Here is a 25632-nt window from a genome sequence, read left to right as displayed (position 1 = left end):
TTGGTAATGAGCCAGGCCACATGTTTGATTTAGGGGTAGGTGAGCACTTTGGAGAAAGTGACCATAATTTGGTTGCATTTAGTTTAGTGATGGAAAAGGATAGGTACATGCCACAGGGCAAGAGTTATAGATTGGGAAAGGCCAATTATAATGCAATTAGGCAAGACTTAGGAGGCATGGAATGGGGTAGCAAAATACAGGTGATGGGGACAACGAAATGTGAAACCGATATTGCATGTCTTTGATAGGTATGTCCCTGTCCAGTCGGGAGGAAGTGATAAGGTAAGGAAACCATGGTTTACTAAAGGAAATGTAACTCTTGTTAAGTGGAAGAGGAAGGCTTATGTGATGTTGAAATGAGATGGCTCAGATGAAGCAATGGAAAGTTACAAATTGGCTAGGAAGGATTTAAAGAAAGAGTTAAGAAGAGCAAAATGATAAGTTCCTAGGGAGTGTTGCTGAACAAAGAGACCTTGGAGTGCAGGTTCATAACTCCTTGAAAGTGGAGTCGCAGGTAGACAGGATAGTGAAGAAGGCGTTTGGCATGATTTCCTTTATTGGTCAGAGTATTGAGTACAGGAGTTGGGAGGCCATGTTGCAACTATACGGGACATTGGTTAGGTCACTGTTGGAATATTGTGTGCAGTTCTGTCTCCTTCCTATCGGAACGATGTTGTGAAACTTGAAAGGGTTGAAGGATTTGAGCTACAGGGAGAGGCTGAACAGGCTGGGTCTGTTTTCCCTGGAGCGTCGGAGGCTGAGGGGTGACCTTATAGAGGTTATACAAAATTGAGGGGTATGGATAAGCTAGATAGACAGTCTTTTCCCTGGGGTCGGGGAGTCCAGAACTAGAGGGCATAGGTTTACGGTGAGAGGGGAAATATTTGAGAGACCTGAGGTGCAACTTTTTCATGCAGAAGGTGGTATGTGTCTGGAATGAGCTGCCAGAGGAAGTGGTGGAGGCTGGTACAATTGCAACATCTCTATGACATGAGCAGTTTTTAGCAGGTGGAATAAAGAACAACCCCAAAGCTTTCTATAGATATGTGAGGAATAAAAGGATGACTAGGGTAGGAATAGTGCCAGTCAAAGACAGAAGTGGGAAGTTGTGTGTGGACCCTGTGGAACTTTTGAGAGGTGCTAAATGAATATTTCTCATTTGTTTTCACTCTGAAAAGGAGAATATTGTAAAGGGGAAGACTGAGATACAGGCTATTAGACTTGAAAGGATTGAGATTAGTAATGAGGACGTGTTATCAATTGTAGAAGGTGTGAAAGTGGATAAGTCCCCCAGGCTGGATGGAATTTACCCGAGGATCCTCTGGGAAGCTAGGGAAGAGATGATAGAGCCTTTCGCATTGATCTTTGAGGAGTCATTGTCTACAGGTTTAGTACCAGAGGACTGGAGGATTGCAGATGTTGTGCCCTTGTGCAAGAAGGGCAGTAGAGATGACCCAGGTAATTATAGACCAGTGAGCTTTATGTCTGTTTTAGGAAATGTTTTGGAAAGGATTATAAGAGATAGGATTTATAATCATCTAGCAAGCAACAATTTGTCTAGAGATAGTCAGCATGGTTTCATCAAGATTGGTGTCTCTCAAAACTCAGAGTTTTTTTTGAGAAGGTGACTAAGCACGTGGATGAGGGTAGGTCAGTTGACATGGTGTACATGGCCTTAAGTAAAGCCTTTGATAAGCTTCCACGTAGTAGACTTTTGGAGAAAATGCGGAAGCATGGGATTGAAGGTGATTAGCAGTTTGGATTAGAAACTGGCTTTCTGTAAGAAGGCAGCAAGTGGTGGTTGTTGGAAAATATTCAGCCTGGAGTCTGGTTACTAGTGGTGTGCCACAAGGATCTGTTTTGGGACCACTGCTGTTCGTTATTTTTATAAATGACTTCGCTGCAGGCATACGTGGATGGGTAGTAAGTTTGAAGATGACAGTAAAGTCAGTGGAGTAGTGGACAGTGTGGAAAAATGTTCCAGGTTGCAGGGAGACTTGGATAAACTGCAGAATTGGGCTGAGAGGTGCCAATAGAGTTCAATGCAGATAAATGTGAGGTGATTCACTTTGGGAAGAATAACAAGAAGACAGAGTACTGGGTCAGTGGAAAGGTTTTTGGTAGTGTGGATGTGCAGAGGAATCTTGGTGTCCATGTACATAGATCCCTGAAATTGCCATCCAGGGTAATAGTGCTGATAAGAAGGCACACGGTGTATTAGGTTTTATTGGTAGAGGGATTGAGTTCCAAAATCATGATGTTGTGATGCAACTGTACAAAACGCTAGTTCAGCCTCACTTGGATGATTGTGTTCAGTTCTGGTTGCCCCATTACAGGAATCATGTGGAAGCATTGGAAAAGGTGCAGAGGAGATTTCCCAGGATGTTGCCTGGTCTGGAGGGAAGGCCTTATGAGAAAAGGCTGAGGGACTTGGGTCTGTTCTCATTGGAGAGAAGAAGGCTAAGAGGGGATTTAATAGAGACATCCAAGATGATCAGAGGATTAGATAGGGTGGGCAGTGAGAGTGTTTTTTCCTCGGATGATGACGTTGGCTTGTATGAGGGGACATAGCTGCAAATTGAGGGGTGATAGATTTAAGTCAGATGTCAGGCAGGGTCTTTACTCAGAGAGTGGTAAGATCATGGAATGCCCTGCCTGCCAATGTAGTTATCTCAGACACATTAGGGGCATTTAAACAGTCCTTTGATAAGCATATGGATGATGATGGGATAGTGTAGGGGGTTGGGCTTAGATTAGTTCACAGGTTGGCGCAACATCGAGGGCCATGGGGCCTGTTCTGCACTGTATTGTTCTATGTTCTGTGTTCTATTCAGCCTCTCTTCATAGCTCGCGCCCTCCATACCAGGCAACATCCTGGTGAATCTCCTCTGCACCCTCTCCAAAGCATCCACATCCTTTTGGTAATGTGGCAACCAGAACTGTACGTGGTATTCCAAATGTGACCAAACCAAGATTTTATACAACTGCAACATGACCTGCCAACTCTTGTACTCAATGCCCCTTCCAATGAAGGAAAGCATGCCATATGCCGCCTTGACCACTCTATTCACCTGTGTTGCCACCTTCAGGATGCAATGGACTTGTGCACCCAGAACTCTCCATACATCAATTTTCCCCAGGAGTTTTCCATTTACCGTATAATTCACTCTTGAACTGGATCTTCCAAAATGCATCACCTCACATTTGCCCAGATTGAACTCCATCTGCCATTTCTCCCCCAACTCTCCAATCTATCTATTCTGCTGTATTCTCTAACAGTCCTCTTCATTATCTACTTCTAGTGTTATCTGCAAATTTGCTAATCAGACCACCTATACTTCCTCCCATTCATTTATGTATGTCACAAACAACAGTGGTCCCAGAACAGATCCCTGTGTTCTGAGGAAGGGTCACTGGACCCAAAACTTTAACTCTGATTTCTCTTTGCAGATGCTGCCAGACCTGCTGAGAAGATTCTGAAAGGTTTAGCAGAGTAGATGCTGAGATATTGTTCCCCTGGTTGGGCAATTTTAACGCGTAGAGGCATTGTGTTCGGATGAGTGGTCAATCATTTAGGACTGAGATCAACAGAAGGACTTCAGTTAAAGTGCTGTGAACCTAAAGAATTTTCTACCATAGAGAGTTGTGAATGCATTTAATGCTTGAATTGGCAGATTTTTGATGTCTCAGGGAATCAAAGGATATGCAGTGTGTGTAGCAATGTGCTGTTGAAACACAAGGTCAGCCATGAATGTATTAGCTGGAGGAGTAGGCTCGGTAGGGCATGTGGTATATCCTTATTGTCTAATTCTTCTGTTCTTTGGTTTACATTGAATTGCATTTGACAGTCTTTTGATCTTTGACAACACTGCATAGTTTGGACTGTTCCCTATGTAGTTGTCACTTTCTGAAGTGTTACAGCAGAAGGGTTCTGATATCGGTAAGAATAATAGGGTGGTTATGGTAGGGGATTTTAACTTTCCAAACATAGACTGGGACTGCCATTGTGTTAAGGGTTTAGATGGAGAGGAATTTAAGAGCATAGAAGAAAATTTTCTGATCAAGTATATGGACGTACCTACTAGAGAAGATGCAAAACTTGACCTACTCTTGGGAAATAAGGCAGGGCAGGTAACTGAGGTGTCAGTGGAGGAGCACTTTGAGGCCAGCAACCAGAAATCTTAGTTTTTAAAGAGTGATGGAAAAGGATAGACTGAATTTAAAGTTGAAGTTCTAAATCGGAGGAAGGCCAATTCTGATGGCATTAGGCAAGAACTTTCAAAAGTTGATTGAGGGCAAAAGTTGATTGAGGTAAAGACACCGCTGAAAAATGGGAAGCCTTCAGAATTGAGATAATGAGAGTCCAGGGACAGTATATTCCTGTTAGCGTGAAAAGCAAGGCTGGTAGGTATAGGGAATGCTGGAAGACTAGAGAAATTGAGGGTTTGGTTAAGAAAAAAGAGGAAGTATATGTCCGGTATAGACAGCAGAGATTGAGAGAATCCTTAGAGTATAAAGGCTGTCAAAATATACTTAAGAGGGAAATCAGGAAGGCAAAAAAAGGGGACGTGGGATATCTTTGACAAGTAGGGTTAAGGAGAATCCAAAGGAATCTTATAAATATGTTAAGGACAAAAGGGCTAGGGAAAGAACAAGGCTCCTCAAAGATCAGCAAGGCAGCCTATGTGTGGAACCGCAGAGATGGGGGAGATACTAAACGAGTATTTTGCATCAGTGTTTACTGTGGAAAAGGACATGGAAGATATAGAATGTAGGGAAATAGATGGTGCCATCTTGAAAAATGTCCATATTACAGAAGAGGTGGTGCTGGATGTCTTAAAAACACACAAAAATGATAAATCCCTAGGACCTGATCAAGTATACCCCAGAACTCTCTGGGAAACGGTTGCTGGGCCCCTTGCTGAGCTATTGTATCATAGTTACAGGTGAAACACTGGATGTTGGCTAACGTGGTACCACTATTTAATAAGGTTGGTGAGGAAAAGCCAGGGAACTATAAACTGGTGAGCCTGACAGCGGTGGTGGGCAAGTTGTTGGCAGAAATTCTGAGGGATAGGATGTACATGTATTTGGAAAGGCAAGGACTGATTAGGGATAGTCAACATGGCTTTTTGTGTGGGAAATCATATCTCATGAACTTGATTGAGTTTTTTGAAGAAGTAACAAAGAGGATTGATGAGAGCAGAGCAGTGGACGTGATCTATATGGACTTCAGTAAGATGTTCGACAAGGTTCCTCATGGTAGACTGATTAGCAAGGTTAGATCTCACGGAATGCAGGGAGAACTAGCCACTTGGATACAGAACTGACTTGAAGGTCGAAACAGGGTGATGGTGGAGGGTTGTTTATTACCACTGTGACCAATGGTGCACCACAAGGATCGGTGCTGGGTCCAGTGCTTTTCGTAAATGATTTTGATGTGAACATAGGAGGTGTAGTTAGTAAGTTTGCAGATGACACTAAAATTGGAGGTGTAGTGGTTAGTGAAGAAAGTTACCTCAGAGTACAATGGAACTATGGGGCGACATTTTCAAGCAAAGGGTTGTGCATGTATGGAATGAGCTGCCAGAGGGAGTGGTGGAGGCTGACACAATTGTAATATTTAAAAGACATCTGGATGGGTATATGAATACGGAGGGTTTAGAGGGATATTGGCAAAGTGCTGGCAAATGGGACTAGATTAGGTTAGGATATCTGGTCAGCTTGGGCGAGATGGATCGAAGGGCCTGTTTCTGTGCTGTACATCTCTTTGACTCTATGACTTGGAGTTAACGGAATGTTGCAGTGTTGTAGTCAATTGTTTTTATTGGAAATTAGTGGCTCAGTTGCAATGAGACATACTTTTTTGCAGATGGTTTCTTTGGCAATACAAATCTTTGTGTGTATTTATGTCAAAATTCGATTTAAATCTAACAGCTGTCACAGGTGGTTTAAAAGCCAATGTCAATTTTTGTGAGAAGGTCATATTTATTATTCATAGTATTATCTAAGTTGTGTGATGTCGTTCGTCAGTAAATATGATGGTGAATAGATCATCAAATGAAATTTTACATTATTGCGACCAGTTTCATAAGTGACTTTTAACTATTGTTATTATCACTGGAAAGGATCGTGTATCTGAAAACAGAGACTATCATTACAAAATTTTGCCTTTTGGCGGAAACTTTTCATGTCATTGAGGTTTGAAAATGCCTTCACTTTATATTCTGCAGTAACTTTACAAGTCACAACTTGGCTGTTGTGTGATGTTTTGCAGAGTCCACCTTTCCAGATAGTACAAGCTGTCAGCACAGCTCTGTGTTTGAAGCAAAGGAAAAGCTGTTTTATCCATTTAGAATATAGGAACATATGTATTTGCAATATAATTTTAACTTGAGTGATGGAGTATCGTAGGTAAAAGATTCAGTCATAATATTTTGCCAAATAATTTGTTTTATTTTTGATTTTGTACCCCCCTGTTTTCTTCCTTCCTTTAAAGGACCTCTCCCTACCACACATCTGGGAGGATGGGACGATGTGGGCTGTGGACCTCCCCACTACCATCCTCAATGCTGCTGTGATTGGCCTATAAAAAGTGCAATTGAAGGTGGGTGAGGCAGTGCCAGTTTTTCCTACCCGTCCTTCAAGAAAATGTTTTAGGAAAACAATCAGAGCCTGAAACTCATCCACAGATTTGAGTAAAAGGCAGCAGCCTTCAAACCATGGAATTGTGATTGCTGCTCTTGACCTTTAGTTGGATTTTAGTTTATTGACTATGTTTGAACGTTTATTTGTGGTTGGCTTAAATATTTAGAATTGCTTTAAATTGTTTGATGCTATTTTAGCATGTTTTAAATCTTAGTTTTTAATCTATGTCTGATCTTTGAATTAACTATACATTGTTCCTAATTTTAGTACCGTACAGTAATTTGTGTATCACTGTTGTTGCTCACTTGCTAAATTCTACAGATATGAACTTCCGCCGAAGTGGTGCCCAGTGTTTGAAAAGTCTTATTTCAGTAAAACATTTCACAAAACTCTTATCTTAAATTTAGGAGAGAAGTCAGGTGGGAATGGTTCTCCTGAAAGTGCTACTGGTCCCCTAGAAGATGAAACTGTGGCAGTGAATGACACAGACAATGTTCATTCTAATGGAATTCCAGGGACTCCAATCTCCGTGTCATATACCCCATCATTGACTGACGACAGATTGTCAGTTTCGTCCAGCGACACTCAGGTGATGCCAAATAAAAGAAATTAAATGAATCCTTTTTATAGTTCTTTTGATAGAAATTGGCTTTTTAAATTAATATTTTGGAACACATTGTTGCATTTTACTTTTTGATGGCTTAACTTAATCAAGTATCAACTTTAAATCAATGGTAGAACATAGATTTGTGATTCATTAAACTACTGGTGTCCTACCAATTATGTGCAGTCAAGTTTTCCAGTACCTAAACCTGTCCACTCATACATTTAGAAGCTTAACAGTATCTGGCTAATTAGCCTTTTGGCAGTACAGGACTTTAGTATTGTTGAAAAAGACATGTTTTGCCAAAGCTTTTTTAGCTTGCACTTTTGGGATTGATTTGTGAAAGTTACCAATGTAAAGTAAAAGCAACATGGATACTATATGAGAGGGCATTTCTCAGGGTGATTTGTTTATAATCAGACCAGACAACCTCAAAATATATTAAGAAGACAGCCTCGATCTTAGTTTTTTTCCTACTTTAAAGGTAAGTGTGAGGTGCTATGTTCCAGATGAAGTTTGATTGGTCAAACTACTCTATGTTAATCAAAACCTAATTTATTCAAACACTATGGTTAAAAAACAGCATATGAAGGAGGAGCTTGGAATAACTTAAAAACTGAAAGATCTCCGGATGCTGGAAATCAGAAGCAAAAACAGGAACTGCTGGAAAAGCTTAGCAGGTCTGCCCCCAACTGTGAAGAGAAACCAGTGATAACGTTTTGGGACCAGTGACCTTCTACAGAACAGTTTTGAGGAAGGGTCACTGGATCTGAAACGTTAACTCTGATTTCTCTCCACGGATGCAGCTAGACCTGCATTTTTCCAGCAGTTTCTGTTTTTGCTGGAATAACTGCAGTTAGTTTGATCTTGAAGTCGGATAAAAGGTCAACACCCAACTTCGAGGGGCTGTACTGTTTTATGTTCTTAACTCTATTGGAAAACGTAACACAATAATAGATTATTTTATTACTAAACAGTAACTGCTCCAAAATAGTAACATCCCATAAACATGCCCTTGGCAAAAGGCAAATTCAGAAAACAGAATTGTCTCTCATACAACTCCAGTAGCTCAGGAGGAAACAATATCCAGACAAAACTAAGAGACAGTGTGTGTATCAGCCGGGAGAGATTCACTGCCTTCCAACCGTGCTGAGATCCCAACAACAACCGTTGCTGAAAACAGTTAAAATCCTGGTTCTGCAAGAGCACGACCACGCTCGACATGGGATAATGGGGGGTGGAGGGCGGGGAGGGGTTGCTCCACCCTTCCCCCTCCCTAACCCGACCTAACCTTTCTATCTTTCTACTCACGTAGCCACTCCACCCTTCACACTGACCAATCAAAATAACTCCCTACCCGCATCCACTATTACCATCCCATCTACCTCAACCCCCCACAATCCCACCCTCTTCCCTCTATTTATTTCTGGGCTCCCTTCCCCCTCCCTAGTCCTGATGAAGGGTTTCGAGTCGAAACATTGGCTTTCCTGCTCCTTGGATGCTGTCTGATCTACTGTGTTCTTCCAGTTTCTCATCTATTGACCTTAACTTGAATTCCTCTTTCCAGACTCTTCCTATACTCACTAAAGTTCAAAATCTAGCTAAGTTAGTTTTGAATGTATTTGATGTCTCACAAAATTAATGACTCCTTGAGGGAAGAAATTTCCCCTTATCTCATTCTTAAATATGTGGCCCTCTGTTCTGAAATAATGTCCCTACTATTTATTCCTCCACAAGGGGAAGCTTTGTCTCAGCTGTCCCAGAATCTTGTTTTTTTTTGTTATTCATCTTCCAATGAGTAGAAAACCAACAATTCACCCTTTCCTTTATCACAAGAATCAACCTTGTGAACCTTCTCTGATTTGCCTCTAGAATATGTATATTGCTGTGTCCTCAATAGAAACCAATAATCTTAAAAAGGAATTTGAATTCCTATTGTTAATTGAAAAAACCCAAAGCAAGGGTTCTACGTCGTAAGGTGAGGACCTTTTACTGACATTGGAAACATAACAAGCACTACTAACTTAATACTACAAACAGTAAGCACTTTAAAATTGCTAGCAGACTTACCTCCATGCTGCTGCTATTTTCAATGAAGAACTCTGATTTTTACATTACAAACAAAAATGCTTCTTTTGTATCACAGCAGGAATTCCGTGCACCTGAACAAGACCAAAAACTTCTAAAAATAGATTTTGTGATTTGTTTTTAAAAATATATTGCACGTGAAACCTTTGTGCACAAAGTGTACCCCAAACTTTGTTTCTCAAGATATTTATTAATTAAATGTAATTGTGAAGCTATGAAGTAGAAAATATTTGGAAGCAAATAGTATGATACTGTCTTTTTGTCTTTGAAGGAATGTGGAATCACTCCAGGAGGTGGTTCCAGTGCGAAGTTCTCTCACATTCTGCAGAAGGATGCTTTTCTGGTCTTTCGATCATTATGCAAACTTTCCATGAAGCCACTTTCTGATGGTCCTCCTGATCCAAAGTAAGTCAGGCTTGTGAAAGTGCTAAGACAGAATGTAAGATTTTGAAATTGAAAACAATTGAAATGAATCTTAGAAATAATTTTTAAATTTTATTTTGATCAGGTGGTCCTTGAATTTTTTTTTTAGGTTAGTTACTTCTGAATCTAAAATAGAAAACAGGTAATGTCTCCTACAAATTTAGAAAGTTAATAAGTAGGGTCACCCACATTACTTAGTAGTAATGCATGGGGTACTTGTGCTCAGCTATAATATGCCTTTTTGTAAGACTGACAATCTCATCTTTTTAGATTCCTTGAGAGATGCTGCCAGTTTCTTCTTGTTTTTTCCCCACATGTGCATTACCATTATGAATGCTCTGTCATGAGGCGATGTTACAAGCCTATTAATGTTGGGGAGTGACAGGTCATGTTCTGGATCCAGGTTCAAATCCTACCATGGCAAATGGTAGAATTTGAATTAAAAATGAAAACTCTGGAACTAAGAGGCTAATGATAACCAAGATGGTGTTGGAAAACCATTATTTGGTCTACTAGCATCCTTGAAGGAAAGACCAGCATGACAGCAGACATAGCATAAGGTGGTGGACTCTTAATTGCTCAGAGGCACCTAGCCTTTGGCACCCACATCCCATGAATGAATTTTAAAAATTAGAATATACATAGTGTCCATTCACTATTACTGTTATTATTTCAAGTTTGCATAAAAAGGTATATAAACAAATTTGGCATATTTAGACAATACAACAATTTATCAGTTACCTAATATGTAGAAGCTGAAAGGTGAAACCTTTATTTTGTTTATCCACCGCCGAAGATAAAAATTCCAGAAATAATGCGAATCAATTGTCAATCAAGAATGAGGAACCTAAAGAAATCAGCATAAGTAAAAAGAAGTCTGAAGAAATTAATAGGAGAAAGTAGTATCAGACTCCCAGCCTGTTGGCCTTATTCTAGGGTTTTAAAGGAGGTCACTGTAGAGATAGTGAAAGCTTTGGTTTTGGTTTTGATTAGATTAGATTAGACTTAGTGTGGAAACAGGCCATTTGGCCCAACAAGTCCACACCGACCCGCCGAAGCGCAACCCACCCATACCCCTACATTTACCCCTTACCTAACACTACGGGCAATTTAGCATCTTTGGACTGTGGGAGGAAACCGGAGCACCCGGAGGAAACCCACGCAGACACGGGGAGAACGTGCAAACTCCACACAGTCAGTCGCCTGAGTCGGGAATTGAACCCGGGTCTCAGGCGCTGTGAGGCAGCAGTGCTAACCACTGTGCCACCGTGCCGCCCACACAGATTCTGCTCAATTCTAGAAGTCACCAAGAATTAGAAGACAGCAGATATAGCCATGGCCTTTCTAAAAAAAAAGGGTGAACTGCACACTAGTCAGTTTGTCATTAGTAGTAGGCATAATGCTTGATTCTATTATTAGAGATGTAGTAAATTCAACATCGTAAGAGAGGAAGCAGAAAGGAGGAGGATCACTGGACAGATGCTGAGTTTTGGCAGAAATTTCTGTTTTTGTTTAAGCTGAGCAGTCACAGTTTATGAAAGAGAAATGTGTTTGACGAATCTGTTAGAGGTTTTTGGGTACATATGGAAGGATAGAAAAGAAGCAACTGGTAGATGCTGCGTATTTAGAGTTAAAGAAAAGGTGTCACATATGCATAATTAGGATTTGTGGTATGGGGGTTGTATACTAACTTGGACTGAGGAATGGCTAATGAACAAAAGGCATGGGGGAATACCACAGGGGGCAAGTGTGAAGTACCCACATTGGCAGGAAACTTAAAAAGTAATACTTTTTGAATGGTGAAACACTGGGGGATTTTAAATTCATAGCTGTCATTGTTTTAGAATGATGGAAAACTAACAGCTAAGAACAGCAAGCATTTCTGAAAGTAAATGCTTTTGTTACAATAATCTTGGAATAGAAGAGTGATCAAGTCTTAATGTAGTTAGGCAGGGCATTGGTGAGGCCACAACAGGAGTAATGTGCACATTTTCGGTGTCCTCATATAATGAAGGATATAATTGTCCTTTAAGTAATGTGACACATAGGGAGATTGTCCTATCAGAGGGATTGAGCAGACAGTAGGTGTACAGGTTGTACCTCTGTAATCCCGTAATCTTCAAGTGGCCTTTGCTGGGCCGTGGGAGGTCAAATGTATTTAATCCACAAACACTTCACAATTAAACATCTCATCTTGACGTAGCATGCATATGCCAAATGAATGAATGATTTTCCAATTTGACCTCAAAATAGGATTTAGGGTATCCAAACCAGAGAAAGTAAGAAAATGTAACATTGCTAAAGATCCGTGCAGAACCATTACAAGGAAAACCAAAGGATCACAGAGATTGCTGAACCTGAGAGTTCCAAATTAGGGTGGTGCAACCTGTATTATGCAAAATTGAGAGCTGATCTCATCTAAAGTTGTAAAATGCTAAATGGTTGTGGTTCTGCTCGCCGAGCTGGAAGTTTTTGCTGCAAACGTTTCGTTCCCTGGCTAGGGAACATCATCAGTGCTGTTGGAGCCTCGTGTGACACACGAGGCTCCAAAAGCACTGATGATGTTCCCTAGCCAGGGAACGAAACGTTTGCAGCAAAAACTTCCAGCTCGGCGAGCAGAACCACAACAATGGATACCCGAGCTACAAATCTTCAATCAGATTTTAAATGCTAAATGGGTTTACAAAGTAGATGCTGAGAAAACGATTTCCCTGGCTGGGTAAACTGAAACATCAGGTTACAATCTAAAATGCAGGGATATCCATTTAGGGTGGAGATGAGAAATTTCTGCATTGAAGGGATTGCACTGTACTTGAGAAAACTATGGATTTCCAGTTCAGTGAGTAGCTCTCTTAATGCTCAAAATTCAAATCTGTTGGAATTGAGGGTAAGCCCTCAAATCATTGAAGTCATACCCACTGCAGTTGCTGTGGAGTGCTCGCCATTGCTAATTAGTGGCCAGTAGGCTGTGAGATAACAAGGCCTGGTTTGTGGAGGTTGGGATAAAGAATGGGAAAGCTCAAACCCTAGCATTATGGGACTCGGTATTAAGCCCAGAAGGCTGCAGGGTCCCAGGTGGAAAATGAGGTGCTGTTCCTCCAGCTTGTGTTGAGCTTCACTGGAACACTACAGCAAGCCGGAGACACAGCTATTGTCCAGGGAACAGGATAGTGTATTAAAGTGGCAAGCAATTGGACATTCAGGGTCTTTCTTGCGAACAGAACGCAAGTCTTCTGTGAAACAATCACCCAGTCTATGCTTTGTTCCCCAAGGTGGAGGAGACCATGTTGTCAGCAGCAAATGCAGTAGACTAGATTGTGTGAAGTGTAGGTAATGCGTTACTCCTCCTTCGTATCCAAGGCCTAGATGCACCTTCCAGGTAGTGCTAACAGACCCCATTAACAGCTGTTCACCCTCTCAGCCAAATCATTATACATTCCTGTCTAACTGTTCTGTTTTTGCTCATTGGGCTCAATTCCCATCTATCATTTACACCTTACCCCCTCCCCAACCCTATCTTCTTTATATAAACCGTCATTTGCCTAGTTACCATCAGTTCTGAGGAAGGGTCACTCGACCCGAAATGTTAACTCTGATTTCTCTCCACAGATGCTGCCATACTTGCTGAGTTTTTCCAGCAACTTCTGATTTTGTCATGGTAACATTCTTGTCTTGAGTCAGAATTTTAGCATATCAACTCGACTAGCATTTTTTCGGCAGGAGCGATCAACTCATTGCATTTTTAGGGCTCAGTTACTTAGATGGAACATTAAACCAAAGCCCAGTGTGCTTGATGAACTTAATGAGAGAAAAATCCCTCCACTCTAATCCGGTAGACTGGCCTGCACTTTTCCTCAACCAAATAAGCTTGTAACAAATCAACCAGTCGTTCATCTCCATGTTTTCTTGTGGGAACCACGTCCAAGTTAGGTACTGCATTTATCCACAAAGAATTGATGATTAAATATTTGGTTATTTAATTCACTTATTGTAAACCATTTGGGCATCACAAAGATGTGAGAAACTTCAAGGGTAGTAATCATTTTTCCACTTGAGCAGAGAAATCTAAATTGTAATTTGATGTTGGTTTTAAAGCTATGATTTAGGAGCATTTATTCTGAGAGTTTAAAATGTTATTGTCAGCTATTGAGAAAACTTAATGTTTCTATGCATTTAGTTGTTGCCAGATGGAAACAGCAGTAATTAGTTGATATAGAGACTATTTTAATTAATATTGAATTAATTGCAGACCTATGCGGAGAGAATGCAGTAGAATTAGTTTTGGATTGCTTGAATAAAATCCTGCAAAAGTGCAACAAATGGCTTACTGTGTTATAACCGCAGTGGTTCTCTTTGTATTAACTGAAATTGACCAGAAAAAAAATTTTTCAATGACCAAAACTTGCACTACAGTGGCAGACATGATTAAAGCATTAACAGTGTGAAAATCACTCAAGGGAGGTAACCAGAAGAGAAAATGAACATAGGAATGTCAGAACAGGAATAGGCTATTCAGCTGCTCAAGCCCAATCTGCCATTCAATGAGATCATGGCTGATCTGTGGCATAATTTCCCTTAACACCTTAACTTAATAATTTATCTAACTCAGATTTAAAACTGACAACTGATCTAGCATCAATTGCCATTTGTTAAAGAGAGTTCCAAACTTCTACCACCCTTTGTGTGTATAAAAGTGTTTCTTAACATCTCTCCTGAACAGAGTGGTGCTGGAAAAGCACAGCAGGTCAGGCAGCATCGAGGAGCAGGAAAATCTATGTTTCGGGCAAAAGCAAATGCTGCCTGACCTGCTGTGCTTTTCCAGCACCATTCTCATCTTGACTCTAATCTCCAGCATCTGCAGTCCTTACTTTCTCCTATCTCTCCTAAACAGTCCGATCATGAATGTGATCGGTGTAACCAGTTTATATTTTAGTTTGAATTTTAGAAGCATTTTAAAGAGCTTATTTTTGGAGTAAGTGTTACATTGTGTTGCCTAATCTCTACGTTTACAGGTTTGCTTTGGACCAGATCTCCAAAGACACTATTTTCTGGCTTCTTGTTGAAGGATATTAACGACTACTTTTTCAAACATCAGATCATTTAAAATTGTGATACATTAGATATGCTCATTCTTATGCATGCTTAATTTCATTTACAGTTTTTGATCCATGCCTTCCAAAAAGAAGTGTTCTCAATTTCACTTTTTTACTGATGATATAGGTCTCACGAATTACGCTCCAAGATCCTTTCACTACAGCTTCTTCTATCAATTCTGCAAAATGCCGGACCAATTTTTCGAACTAATGAAATGTTCATCAATGCAATAAAACAGTACCTTTGTGTGGCTTTATCAAAAAATGGTGTCTCTTCAGTGCCAGAAGTGTTTGAATTGTCACTTTCCATCTTTCTCACTCTTTTATCAAACTTCAAGACTCATCTTAAGATGCAGATAGAGGTAATGTATTAAGTTGTGCAGTTCTATTATGCGAATTTAACTCATTGTAGACTAGCAATTTGACTTCAGAATATTCTTATGCTTATTAATATTAAAAGTGAAGATATTGTATAAATATCTTGTATCTCAAGCTTTTCAAAAATATAAAATACATTAGCAACTCGTGTAGTTCTCCAAGTTTTGTCTTCAGCAGTTGAACAAAAAGTTCTCTTTTAGGGGTGCAATTTCTTTTCTTTTCAGTTTTCCTTTCTGTCCCTTTTTGGTTTTATACCAAAGGTATCACAAGCTCACGTTTTCCTTCTGTTACATTAGGTATTCTTCAAGGAAATCTTTCTTTATATTTTGGAAACATCGACAAGTTCTTTTGATCACAAATGGATGGTAATTCAGACTCTGACCAGGATCTGTGCAGGTATGATTATTTTTGGTTGCTTACGTTTCCAGGGCATTAATGTTGACAAATTTAATATCAACATTTTAATTATTTAAATTAATCTTAATTAAACTTGCAGATGCGCAAAGTGTGGTTGACATTTATGTAAATTACGATTGCGACTTGAATGCTGCTAACATCTTTGAAAGATTGGTGAATGACTTGTCTAAGATAGCCCAAGGTCGAGGTGGTCATGAGCTGGGAATGACACCTGTGCAGGTACTGTGAAACAATTATATATATGTGAAAGTAGAAGTGAGTGAATGATAGTAAAACATAGAAACGTTTATATAAATTAGCTTTAATAGAATTCACATGTTTGGCTTGACTTCAGATCTGTAACCTTCATTGTGGTGGAGACTCAGTTAGTGCAGTTCCAAACTACCTGAATTTGACAAGACTGTCACTCTTGCAATCAAAAACTGGTAGCTCCTTTGGCACATGGAGAAACAGGGCATGACTATTTATTTTAGCTAGATATGTGATGCAACATCCTCCAGGACTTTTAAAAGCAAGTTCTTGTTTCTTCCAAGGATGTATCAGCCATTGTGCCAAAAATATCCTTGAAGACTATTTTTAGGTTAAGTCTAGGGAGATTGGGGCTCACATATGAGAGTTGTAAGTCATACAGAATGGAAACACACTTTTTGGTCCAACCAGTTAATGTCGACCATGTTCTCAGACTAAACTAGTCCCACCTGCCCGTTCCTGGCACATATCCCTCCAAACCTTTCCTATCCATGTAACTCAATAAATTAACTTAGAAGAGTAACCCACCCGGACCCATTCCCCAATATTTACCCCTGACTAATGCACGTAGAGCTATGAGCAATTTAGCATGACCAATTCACCTGATCTGCACGTCTTTAGATTGTGGGAAGAAACTGGAGCACCCGAGGAAAGCGCATGCAGACATGGGGAGAATGTACAAACACCACACAGACAGTGGCCCAAGGGGGGAATTGAACCCAGGTCCCTGGTGCTATGAGGCAGCAGTGCTAACCACTGAGCCACATGCTGCCCATGTACATGTCTTTTAAAGTTGCAGTTGTGCTGACATCAACCACTTCCTAAGTAAGTTCATTCCACACACAAACCACTTTAAAATTCAGAAAATCTTTTCTATCTAAAAGTGAACATGCACTCTTTTCAACTTCATAGCAGTGTTAAAAAAACACATTGCCCTTCATATCTTTTTTTAAATGTTTCTATTTTCTCCTTAAAAATGTGCCCCCTTGTCATAGAACTGTACAGCATAGAAACAGACTCTCAGTCCAAAATGTCCACACTGACCAGATATTCTAAATTAATCCAGTCTCATTTGCAAGCATTTGACCCATATCCCTCTAAACCTTTCCTATTCTTGTACCCATCCAGATGCCTTTTAAATGTAGGAATTATACCAGCCTCCACCCCACCTCTGCCAACTCATTCCATACACGCACCAACCTCTATGTGAAAAAGCTACCCCTTAGATCCCTATTAAATTTTCCCCTTCTCACCTTAAACCCATGCTTTCTAGTTTTGGCTATTGACCTTGGCTATTCACCCTATCTGTGATTTTTTGATTTTATAAACCTCTATAAGGTCACCCCTCAGCCTCCAACGCTCCAGGTGAAACAGCCCCAGCCTATTCAGCCTTTCCCTACAGCTCAAACTCTTCAACCCTGGCAACATCGTTGTAAATCTTTTCTGAACCCTTTCAAGTTTCACAATACCCTTTCGTTGGGAGGGAGGCCAGACTTGCACACAATATTCTAAAAGTGGCTTAATCAACATCCTGTACAGCTGCAACATGCCCTCCCAACGCCTATACTCGATGCACTGGCCAAAAAATGCAAGCATACCAAATGCCACCTTCACTATCCTGCCTTGAAATTCCCCCATCCTAGGGAAAAGACGACTATCATTATCTGTATCTAGACCCCTCAATATTTTATAAACTTCTATAAGGTCGTCTCTCAACCTCCTACTCTCCGCTGGAAAAATGCCCCAGCCTATCCAGTCTTTCTTCATAACCCAGCAACATCCTGGTAAATCTCTTCCGAGTTCTCTTCAGCTTAATAATATCCTTCCTGTATCAGGGTGACCAGAACTGGCCACAGTATTCAAGAAGAGGGCTCACCAATTTCCTGCACAACCTCAACATGACGTCCCAACTCCTATACTCAAAACGACTGAACAATGAACGCAAGTGTGTCAAATGCCTTTTTAACCACCCTGTCTGTATGTGATGTAGAACTTTTGCTGCAAGTTTCGATGCTAAATCGCTTCGAATTTGTAAGCTTTCTCTTTCATTTTGTTAGATCTTAAATATGAAACTGTGTACATAACAGCAGTCTGTTGTCATGAATAAAGATACATCGGTCACCTGAATCTCCTGGTGATCATCTTCATGTTCTGTACACAGTGCAGAAGTGCCAGTAGAAAGCCTCTTCACTGGAAGCAGATCCTGCTCCCCAACTGAGGAATTGAGCTTAAGAACCAATGCAGAACTTGTAGAAAATCTGATGGAATAAGAGAAGGATAACATGGTAACATTTTTCCCCAAATAATTACCATGTTTGTTTCTGTAAAGTTCAGGTTAACAATTTGATGAAATGTTTTATTAAGGTTAATGTAAAGTCACCATAGTCCCACAGGACCACAGACCCGTGCTCTCTTTAGGGAGAGAGATACTTGGTGGTAGGTTAACTTGAAAATCACCATGCCTCAGGCAAGAGGAGAAGTTGAGAAGGACAGTCCTTCATGGTAACCCATGTTGTTGACGTCACTCTGCATTGCAAATCAACTGTCCAGTTAACTGAGCACACTGATATCTAATTTAATATTAGAGCCATAGAGTCAGAATTTTTACAGTTTTTGAAAATGGCACTTCAGCCCATTGTGTCCCTGCTGTTCATATTGCACCCCCTCTATTCTAATCCCATTTTTTTTTAGCACTTGGCCTGTACCTTTGTATGCTATGATGTTTCAAGTACACATCTAAATGTCTTGAGGATTCCTGCCTCTAACACACATTAGGTAGTGAGTTATAGATACTCATTACCTTCTGGGTGAAAAGTTTTTTTTTCCCCTTTGATTCCCCCTGTAACCCTCCTGTTCATTACTTTAAACATAAGACCATAAGACATAGGAGTGGAAGTAAGGCCATTTGGCCCATCGAGTCCTCTCTGCCATTTAATTATGGCTGATGGGCATTTCAACTCCACTTACCTGAACTCTTCACTTAACCTGTGCTCCCTGGTTATTGACCTCTGTACATAGGGTAGATAAGAGGAAACTTTTCCACTATCTCTGACCTTCATAACTTTGCACATCTCAATCTAATTCCCCCTAACCCTTCTGCTGTTAAGAAAATAACCCAACCCTTTCCAATCGTTCTTCATAGCACAATCACTCCAGCCCTGGTGAATCTCCTCTGCCCCTCTCTCGTGAAATCATATCCTTTGTGTAGTATTGTGACAAAACCTGGCCTACCTCACATTATTTACAGTTCCACAATCACCTCTCTGTTCTTGCATTCAGTATCTTGACTAATGAAGACAAGTGTCCCAAATGCCTTTGTAATCACTTTATTTACCTATCCTGCTGCTTTCAAGAAGCTGTGAACATGCACACCAAGGTCCTTCTCTACTTCCTAGGAATCCTCTAGGAGAAAGTGAGGACTGCAGATGCTGGAGATCAGAGCTGAAAATGTGTTGCTGGAAAAGCGCAGCAGGTCAGGCAGCATCCAAGGAGCAGGAGATTCGACGTTTCGGGTATGAGCCCTTCTGCAAGAAGCCCTCCTTCCTGCAGAAGGGCTCATATCCGAAACGTCGATTCTCCTGCTCCTTGGATGCTGCCTGACCTGCTGCGCTTTTCCAGCAACACATTTTCAGCTTCCTAGGAATCCTGCCTTGCCTTTTGGTCCTCCAGAAATGGATGACCTCTGATTTGTCAGGATTAACTTCCAGTTGCTGCTATTCAGCCCATCTGACCAGTAGACTGTAAGTAATTTGTGGAGTTCTTTTTCACGGGCAAAAGCTAATTAGAAATTGCATGAGGAGATTTCCAATGCACTCAACATAAAATATAAAAAAGTACCTTCGATGTCATAACCAAAGATGTATTACTGAGATAAATACAAATAAATCAACATAGATCAATGGCATGATCTAGAATTTTTAAAATTATGATAGAATTTATAAGGGAGGTAGATTTTGGTATAGTTCTGGGAGTTTAAAGCCAGTATAACTGAAAGCAGTCCCAGGGACAATGGAGGTGATGACGCAAAAGTTGCCAAACTCCGGATACGCGCATACACTAACATATGTGGATGAATCTTGTTATAGAGCTGCGCTGGGATAAGACAATGAAGGAATTTGGAAGTCAGGACGAGAGCTGTGGAAGATGAGTTTAAGTTTTGAGGCCAGGTTCAGTAGATAATTGATTGACTAAAGAGCCCAAGTGTTTCGAGAGTAGAAAGGAAAGTAGAGTTGAGGCTGCAATCAGATGAGATATGGAGCAAACTGCCAGAGAAAGTGATAAAGATGGGTATAATTACAAAAGGTTTAAAGGGATATGGATTAAACACAGGCAAATGGAACAGGTTCAGTTTGAGAAACCTGATTAATGTGAACACGTTGGATCAAAGACTCTGTTTTTGTGCTGTATGACTCTACCAGGCTTGAGAGGCTGAATGGGCTAATCCTGCGCCCAGTTTGTATATACATTGACAATGGTTATCACAGGTGAGATTAACCCTGGGGCATTACAGGAAACAAAGGTGATATTTTGGGTGACTTTGAGTTTATCCATGATGGACCTTGGAGGCTGATAGTATCGATGTCAGAGCAGCTAATCCTGAAATTACTTAAAGAAATGAATGATGGTTTCAGCAGAGTTCCCTATGCAATTGACATGAAAGTACGTGGTTTAAATGGTGTGAGATGCAGGGTCACGTGTTTGTGAAATTGCACACAACTTCAAAAGGCAATTGAAAAGGAAAGTAGAATTAATTTTAGGTGCAGTGTTTTTGCTCAGATATCATAGCCATGGCAAAATACATTGCCTAAGTTGGAGACAGTTCCATCTGTTAACTGTTAACCAAGCTGTCACAGTGTAATTGGAAGTAAACCATTTATGAATTTGCTATGTGGGAACGAGTTCATAATGAGTTATGGCACAATGAAGAATCTATATCTCATCAACTGTTAGGTCATCGTGTTAGTTCATGACAATTCATTGTCAGAATTTGATAAACTTTTTTTTTCTTTTAAGGAGCTCAGTCTTAGGAAGAAGGGCTTGGAGTGTTTGGTCTCAATTTTGAAGTGTATGGTGGAATGGAGTAAGGATCTATACGTGAATCCAAACTCTCAGACTAGCCTTGGTAAGATATTTTGACTTTATTCTGATAGTAGGTTTATAACTTGTGTTTTAATGTTTTATTTCCATTTGAAATGAATTGATAGAAGATATTGGACTAACCTATTGCAAGAAATATTATAAAAATACAAGCTAGATACTGTATTACTGGAATTTTATACACTAAATTTGTGTGAATTTTTAAGCTAAATCCTGAATTATGCTTTTGCCTTTATATTAAATCTGCAATGCATTTTTTTGAATGTTGCAGCCTTTCAAAAAATTGTCTACAGACAAGGAAGCAGAAGGCATATATATAAAAACCTCAGTGAGTTGTTGCAGCTCACCTTGCCTATGTTGTACACAGCTGACTGTGTCAGTGGTTGAGGTAGTGAATGTTTATGGTGGTTGATTGAGTCTCATTCAAAGGGTTACTTTTTGTGGATGTTGGAGATGCACTCATCCAGGCATTCGGAAAGTATTCCATCATACTACTGACATTTACCTTGTAGATGGTGCACAGACTTGTGAAGCCAGTAGCTGAGTTACTCGCAGGATTCCTAGCTTCTGACCTCTTCTTGAAGCTACAGTATTCATTTGGCTCTCCAGTAACATATCTGATCAGTTGTTCAAATTTCACCTCCCCCACCGTCCCAAAAGGTTTAGAATAGAGATTTAGTGATATAGTTAGGTTCTCTCTTGTTGGAGATGGTCCTTACCTGGCACCTTTGTCGCATGGATATTATCTATCACTTGCACTCTGGAATTCTGTCATTAACCCCCTTCAACCTTCTGTTCACTTTTAAGATCCTTCTACCCCTTTAATTAGCTACCCAAGCACCATCTTCAACTTGGAATCCATTTTGCTGTATTCTGATTTGACTTGTTATTCCCTGTACTGTTTCTAACTTTTCCCAATGACAAATAATAGATTACATACGTTCTGCCTCTGCAATGACACCTTACTGAGATGTAAACCATTAGGTGTGGGGAACTAGTTGACTTTTGCTCCCATTGGTTTCCTCATATTTCTCTGTCTCGAGATTAAGTTCTTCCCTCCAGCCTTTGCTTACCCATTATTATTAGGATGCTTTTAGTGTCTTCTTCCATGAAGATAAAATGCTTATTCAAACCTCTCATTCCTATTTGCCGTTATCCATTCCCCAATTTCATCTAAGGGGCCAACATTTATTTCAGCTACTACTTTTAGTACTCATGGAAGCTCTTATAATTTGTTTGTACATTTGTTTGTTCATTCTCATTCTAATTTTTCAAAGTTATCTTTACTGATTTCTTATATTATTGTAATCTTCATGCCTAAGGCTAATTTTCTCAGCTTTTTATGCCTTTTCTTTCACTTCAATACAATCCTGAGCTGCTTAGTTAAGTAGTGTCGGGTCCTTGCTTTTCACCATCATTTTCTCAATGGGAAATAAATGCTAAAGGCACTATATAAATTCAGGTGTTTAAATGCAGAGTTCACTAAGGTTGTTGGGTTGGAAGAAGTGACAGTTGTAAAAGGTGTGAGGCTATGGAGGGATCTGAATATTGGATAAGAATTCTAAAATGGAGGCATTTATGGACTGGGTCCCAATGTAGATCGATGAGTGTAGAATGATCAAGACTTCAGTGTTATAACACCAAACATTTTCCACATAGGTACCTACTTTCCTCTCTTTTGAAAAATATTTTGACATTCATATATCGTTATTGTCAACAATGTTAGTAGAATGTGTTGGTGTGATCAATCATGGAATCATGGAAATCTTTTGTACACATATCTGTTGGGGAAACTGAAATTATTACACTTATGGTCTGTATAAAAGAATTCTTGTGTCTTTGGAGAAAGAACGTTTTTGTATTTCTCAAGATATCAGTGCCTGATGTTTCTTAATTAGAGCTGCAGTTTTATAAAGATTAAATTGCAGGCTTTTTTGGGATGAATCAAAAGAAAATGTATAATTTGTGATTTCTCACTTTTTAAAAAGCATTTTGCTGCACTAAATGGATTGCTAATTGAAATTGATGTTATTTAAAAATAGATAGTTCTAGGGTAAAATTTGGATTTCTAGATTGGAAGCAGTCAGCTTCCAAATGTTATTAAGAATGCAGCCTTGACCAATTTTTTAAAAATTTGATTTACTATTATCACATGTACCTAGGTGTAGTGAAAAGTGACATCTGTATTTAGTAGAGTCAGCAAAATCTACTGTCATTAAAACCTGATCCAGACCATACTGAATGAGAAGGCAGTATCTAGCACTTGTTTGATATTTTAGAGCTGTTAAATCTTCAATGGTGGTTATTAGTTTTCATCTTTCATTATAACCCTTTAGAAATTCTTAATGAACTATTCTTTCATATGCTTCTTTTGCCTTGCTGTTGAATGGAATTAAATTGTTCACTTAAACCAAGCTAATTTGTTCTGTGAATTCAAGTGAGCAAAAATTACTGAAAATCTTAAGAATAACATTTTTCTTTTCAACTTGTCTGGAATTTGCAGCAGTAATAACATGAGTTGATAAACTCAACATTATGCTGTTATTATTGGGTAAACCAGATGGCAGCTTCTGGCCTCTGCACATGCACAGTTAAAGGTGGAAACCTGGAACTTGCTGTCATTGAAACCATGCTCTATCACAGGCTGCCATGTTGCTGTCTTTGCCAGTGGATTCATCAAAGGGATTTCAAGCATGCTATGAGCTGATAATTGTCAACTTTTTATTGCACTGAGGAAAATTGAAAACTTTAGCCTGTTCAATTAGTAACTTTTTTTCAAAATGCAAGGTACGTCCTAATTAATGCTGAGCAACCTCTCTGGTCCTGAAGTATTAGTTTGAAATATGGAGACTCATTCCTTCAGAAGGAAATTAATTATTGGAGGTTTTATGTTATTGCTTAAAGCTTGTACAGTTACATTAATTTTCTCCCTTCATCCCATTTCTGTGGCCCAGTTTTCGCTTTCATTTTCTGTTCAATTGCTTAAATGTAAGTTATGTTTTTTAGTTTTTGCTCCCTTCACTTTTTGCGAAGTCCTTTTCATCTGACCAGTTGATCAACCTCCCTGCTGCTTGTCATTTTCACCAATACCCTGCACAGTGCCCCAATTTAAAACTGAAGCTTGAAAACAGGAAGTTCATCCTTTAAAATAAAACAAAGAACTGTGGATGCTGGAGATCAGAAATGAAAACAGAAATTGCTGACCAAGCTCAGCAGATCTGGCAGCATCTGGGGAGAGAAAACAGAATTAATGTTTCGAGTCCCGTGACTCCTCATCAGCCCTTTTTTCTGAAGTGTTACAGGATCACAACTGTGCAGTGAGTAGAAGCTGGCCTTTCACTTATGGAACCTAGCTGAGAAGGTCCAATATGAAATAGCTCCAGTCGGTTTCAGAAAGGTTTATGCTGACAATAAATTCTCAGAACAAAACTGCCTTAACTTGTTAATGATAAATATCTGATGTACAAGTTCTGTTGGGAAAGTGTAATTTCTAAAATGAAAGAGTTTATTTACAGATTGTGTGTTTTCTGAATTCTCTACTCTTCCCAAGTTTCTTCAGCATTTCAATGCAAGCCTTTTTTCCTTTCACCTTGCTCAAATAAAAACAGAAGGTTGTGAGTAAATATGTAATCTGTTCCAATTTAAGAATTTGGTGTGAATTTTACCACTGTTTGGTTTTTTTGTGTACTTTCATACCTACTAATGACTTGTTATAAGAGTAATCAATTATTTTGAGTTTGTATTTTTCTCTTGAAGAACCTTTCTGAAGAGGCAAACTTGTATAGTGTAGTGGCAGATTATTCAGAATTTCCACAACATGTTAACCTGGTAACTGCAAGTTAAAACTGATTATTCACACCATCTGCAATGTTTTTAGCATCTCTGTTCTTTAAGTTTGGAAGATTGACTCAACTTAAATATTCTTGAAGTACCTCAGCATGTCATGTGTTTGTTTGGTGGCATATAATTTTAAATAAACCTCTGAACAAGAGTTAAATCAAACTCAAAATGTTGACTCTTTCTGTCTTCTCAGATGCTGCCAGACCTGCTGAGTTTCTCCAGCATTTGCTGTTTTCATTTCAGATTTTCAGTACCTGCAGTATTCTATTTTTATTTTTGTAAGAAACCCCGGGGTGATTGCACAATAATATTTTCCTCATAACTTCTCGATTCATTTTTGAGCTACTGACTGAAGCATGTTGAAATATTGAATGCTTCCTACTTGACTTTTTTTCCAGCAAGTCTCTGAATTGACGATACATTTAATCTCCGAGAAAAAGGAATGATAATATTTCATTTCTCCTTCCAGAATCAGATTATAGATTCGAATTGAAATCACGCATAGACCATATATCTCTTACAGTGCTCCATACGAAAACACGAGTATTTCACATTAACAATCATAGTCAATCAGCAGGGAAGCAGAACCTTCAGTCCAAATAGTCCATACCAACCATGTTTCCAAACTAAATTCATCTGAAGGGCCTGTACTGCGCTGTAATGTTCTATGTTCTATCCCACTTACATGTGATTGGCCCAAATCCCTCCATAACTTTCCTATTCATCTACTTATCCATATGTCTTTTAAATATGGTAACTGCATCCACCATTTCCTTCAGCAGTTCATTCCACATA

At 39.5% G+C, this 25632-nt stretch overlaps 1 protein-coding gene across 2 annotated transcripts in view; it reads left to right on the top strand.

Moving 5' to 3' along the window:
* Positions 1 to 25632, top strand: part of arfgef1 (ADP-ribosylation factor guanine nucleotide-exchange factor 1 (brefeldin A-inhibited)) — a 192458-nt gene that overhangs the window by 86557 nt on the left and 80269 nt on the right. The window contains exons 8-14 of one of the 2 annotated variants that reach the window (XM_060822691.1): positions 6500 to 6607; positions 7056 to 7237; positions 9612 to 9745; positions 14984 to 15218; positions 15531 to 15630; positions 15731 to 15870; positions 20914 to 21022. In XM_060822691.1, coding sequence (XP_060678674.1) covers positions 6500 to 6607; positions 7056 to 7237; positions 9612 to 9745; positions 14984 to 15218; positions 15531 to 15630; positions 15731 to 15870; positions 20914 to 21022 — 1008 coding nt within the window. The remainder of the gene's footprint in view (positions 1 to 6499; positions 6608 to 7055; positions 7238 to 9611; positions 9746 to 14983; positions 15219 to 15530; positions 15631 to 15730; positions 15871 to 20913; positions 21023 to 25632) is intronic. The other variant, XM_060822700.1, reaches the window with a different exon arrangement.

The sequence above is a fragment of the Hemiscyllium ocellatum genome, chromosome 4 (genome assembly GCF_020745735.1).
Source record: "Hemiscyllium ocellatum isolate sHemOce1 chromosome 4, sHemOce1.pat.X.cur, whole genome shotgun sequence".
Classification (NCBI taxonomy): Eukaryota; Metazoa; Chordata; class Chondrichthyes; order Orectolobiformes; family Hemiscylliidae; genus Hemiscyllium; species Hemiscyllium ocellatum.
This window is presented reverse-complemented; position numbering and strand designations above follow the sequence as displayed.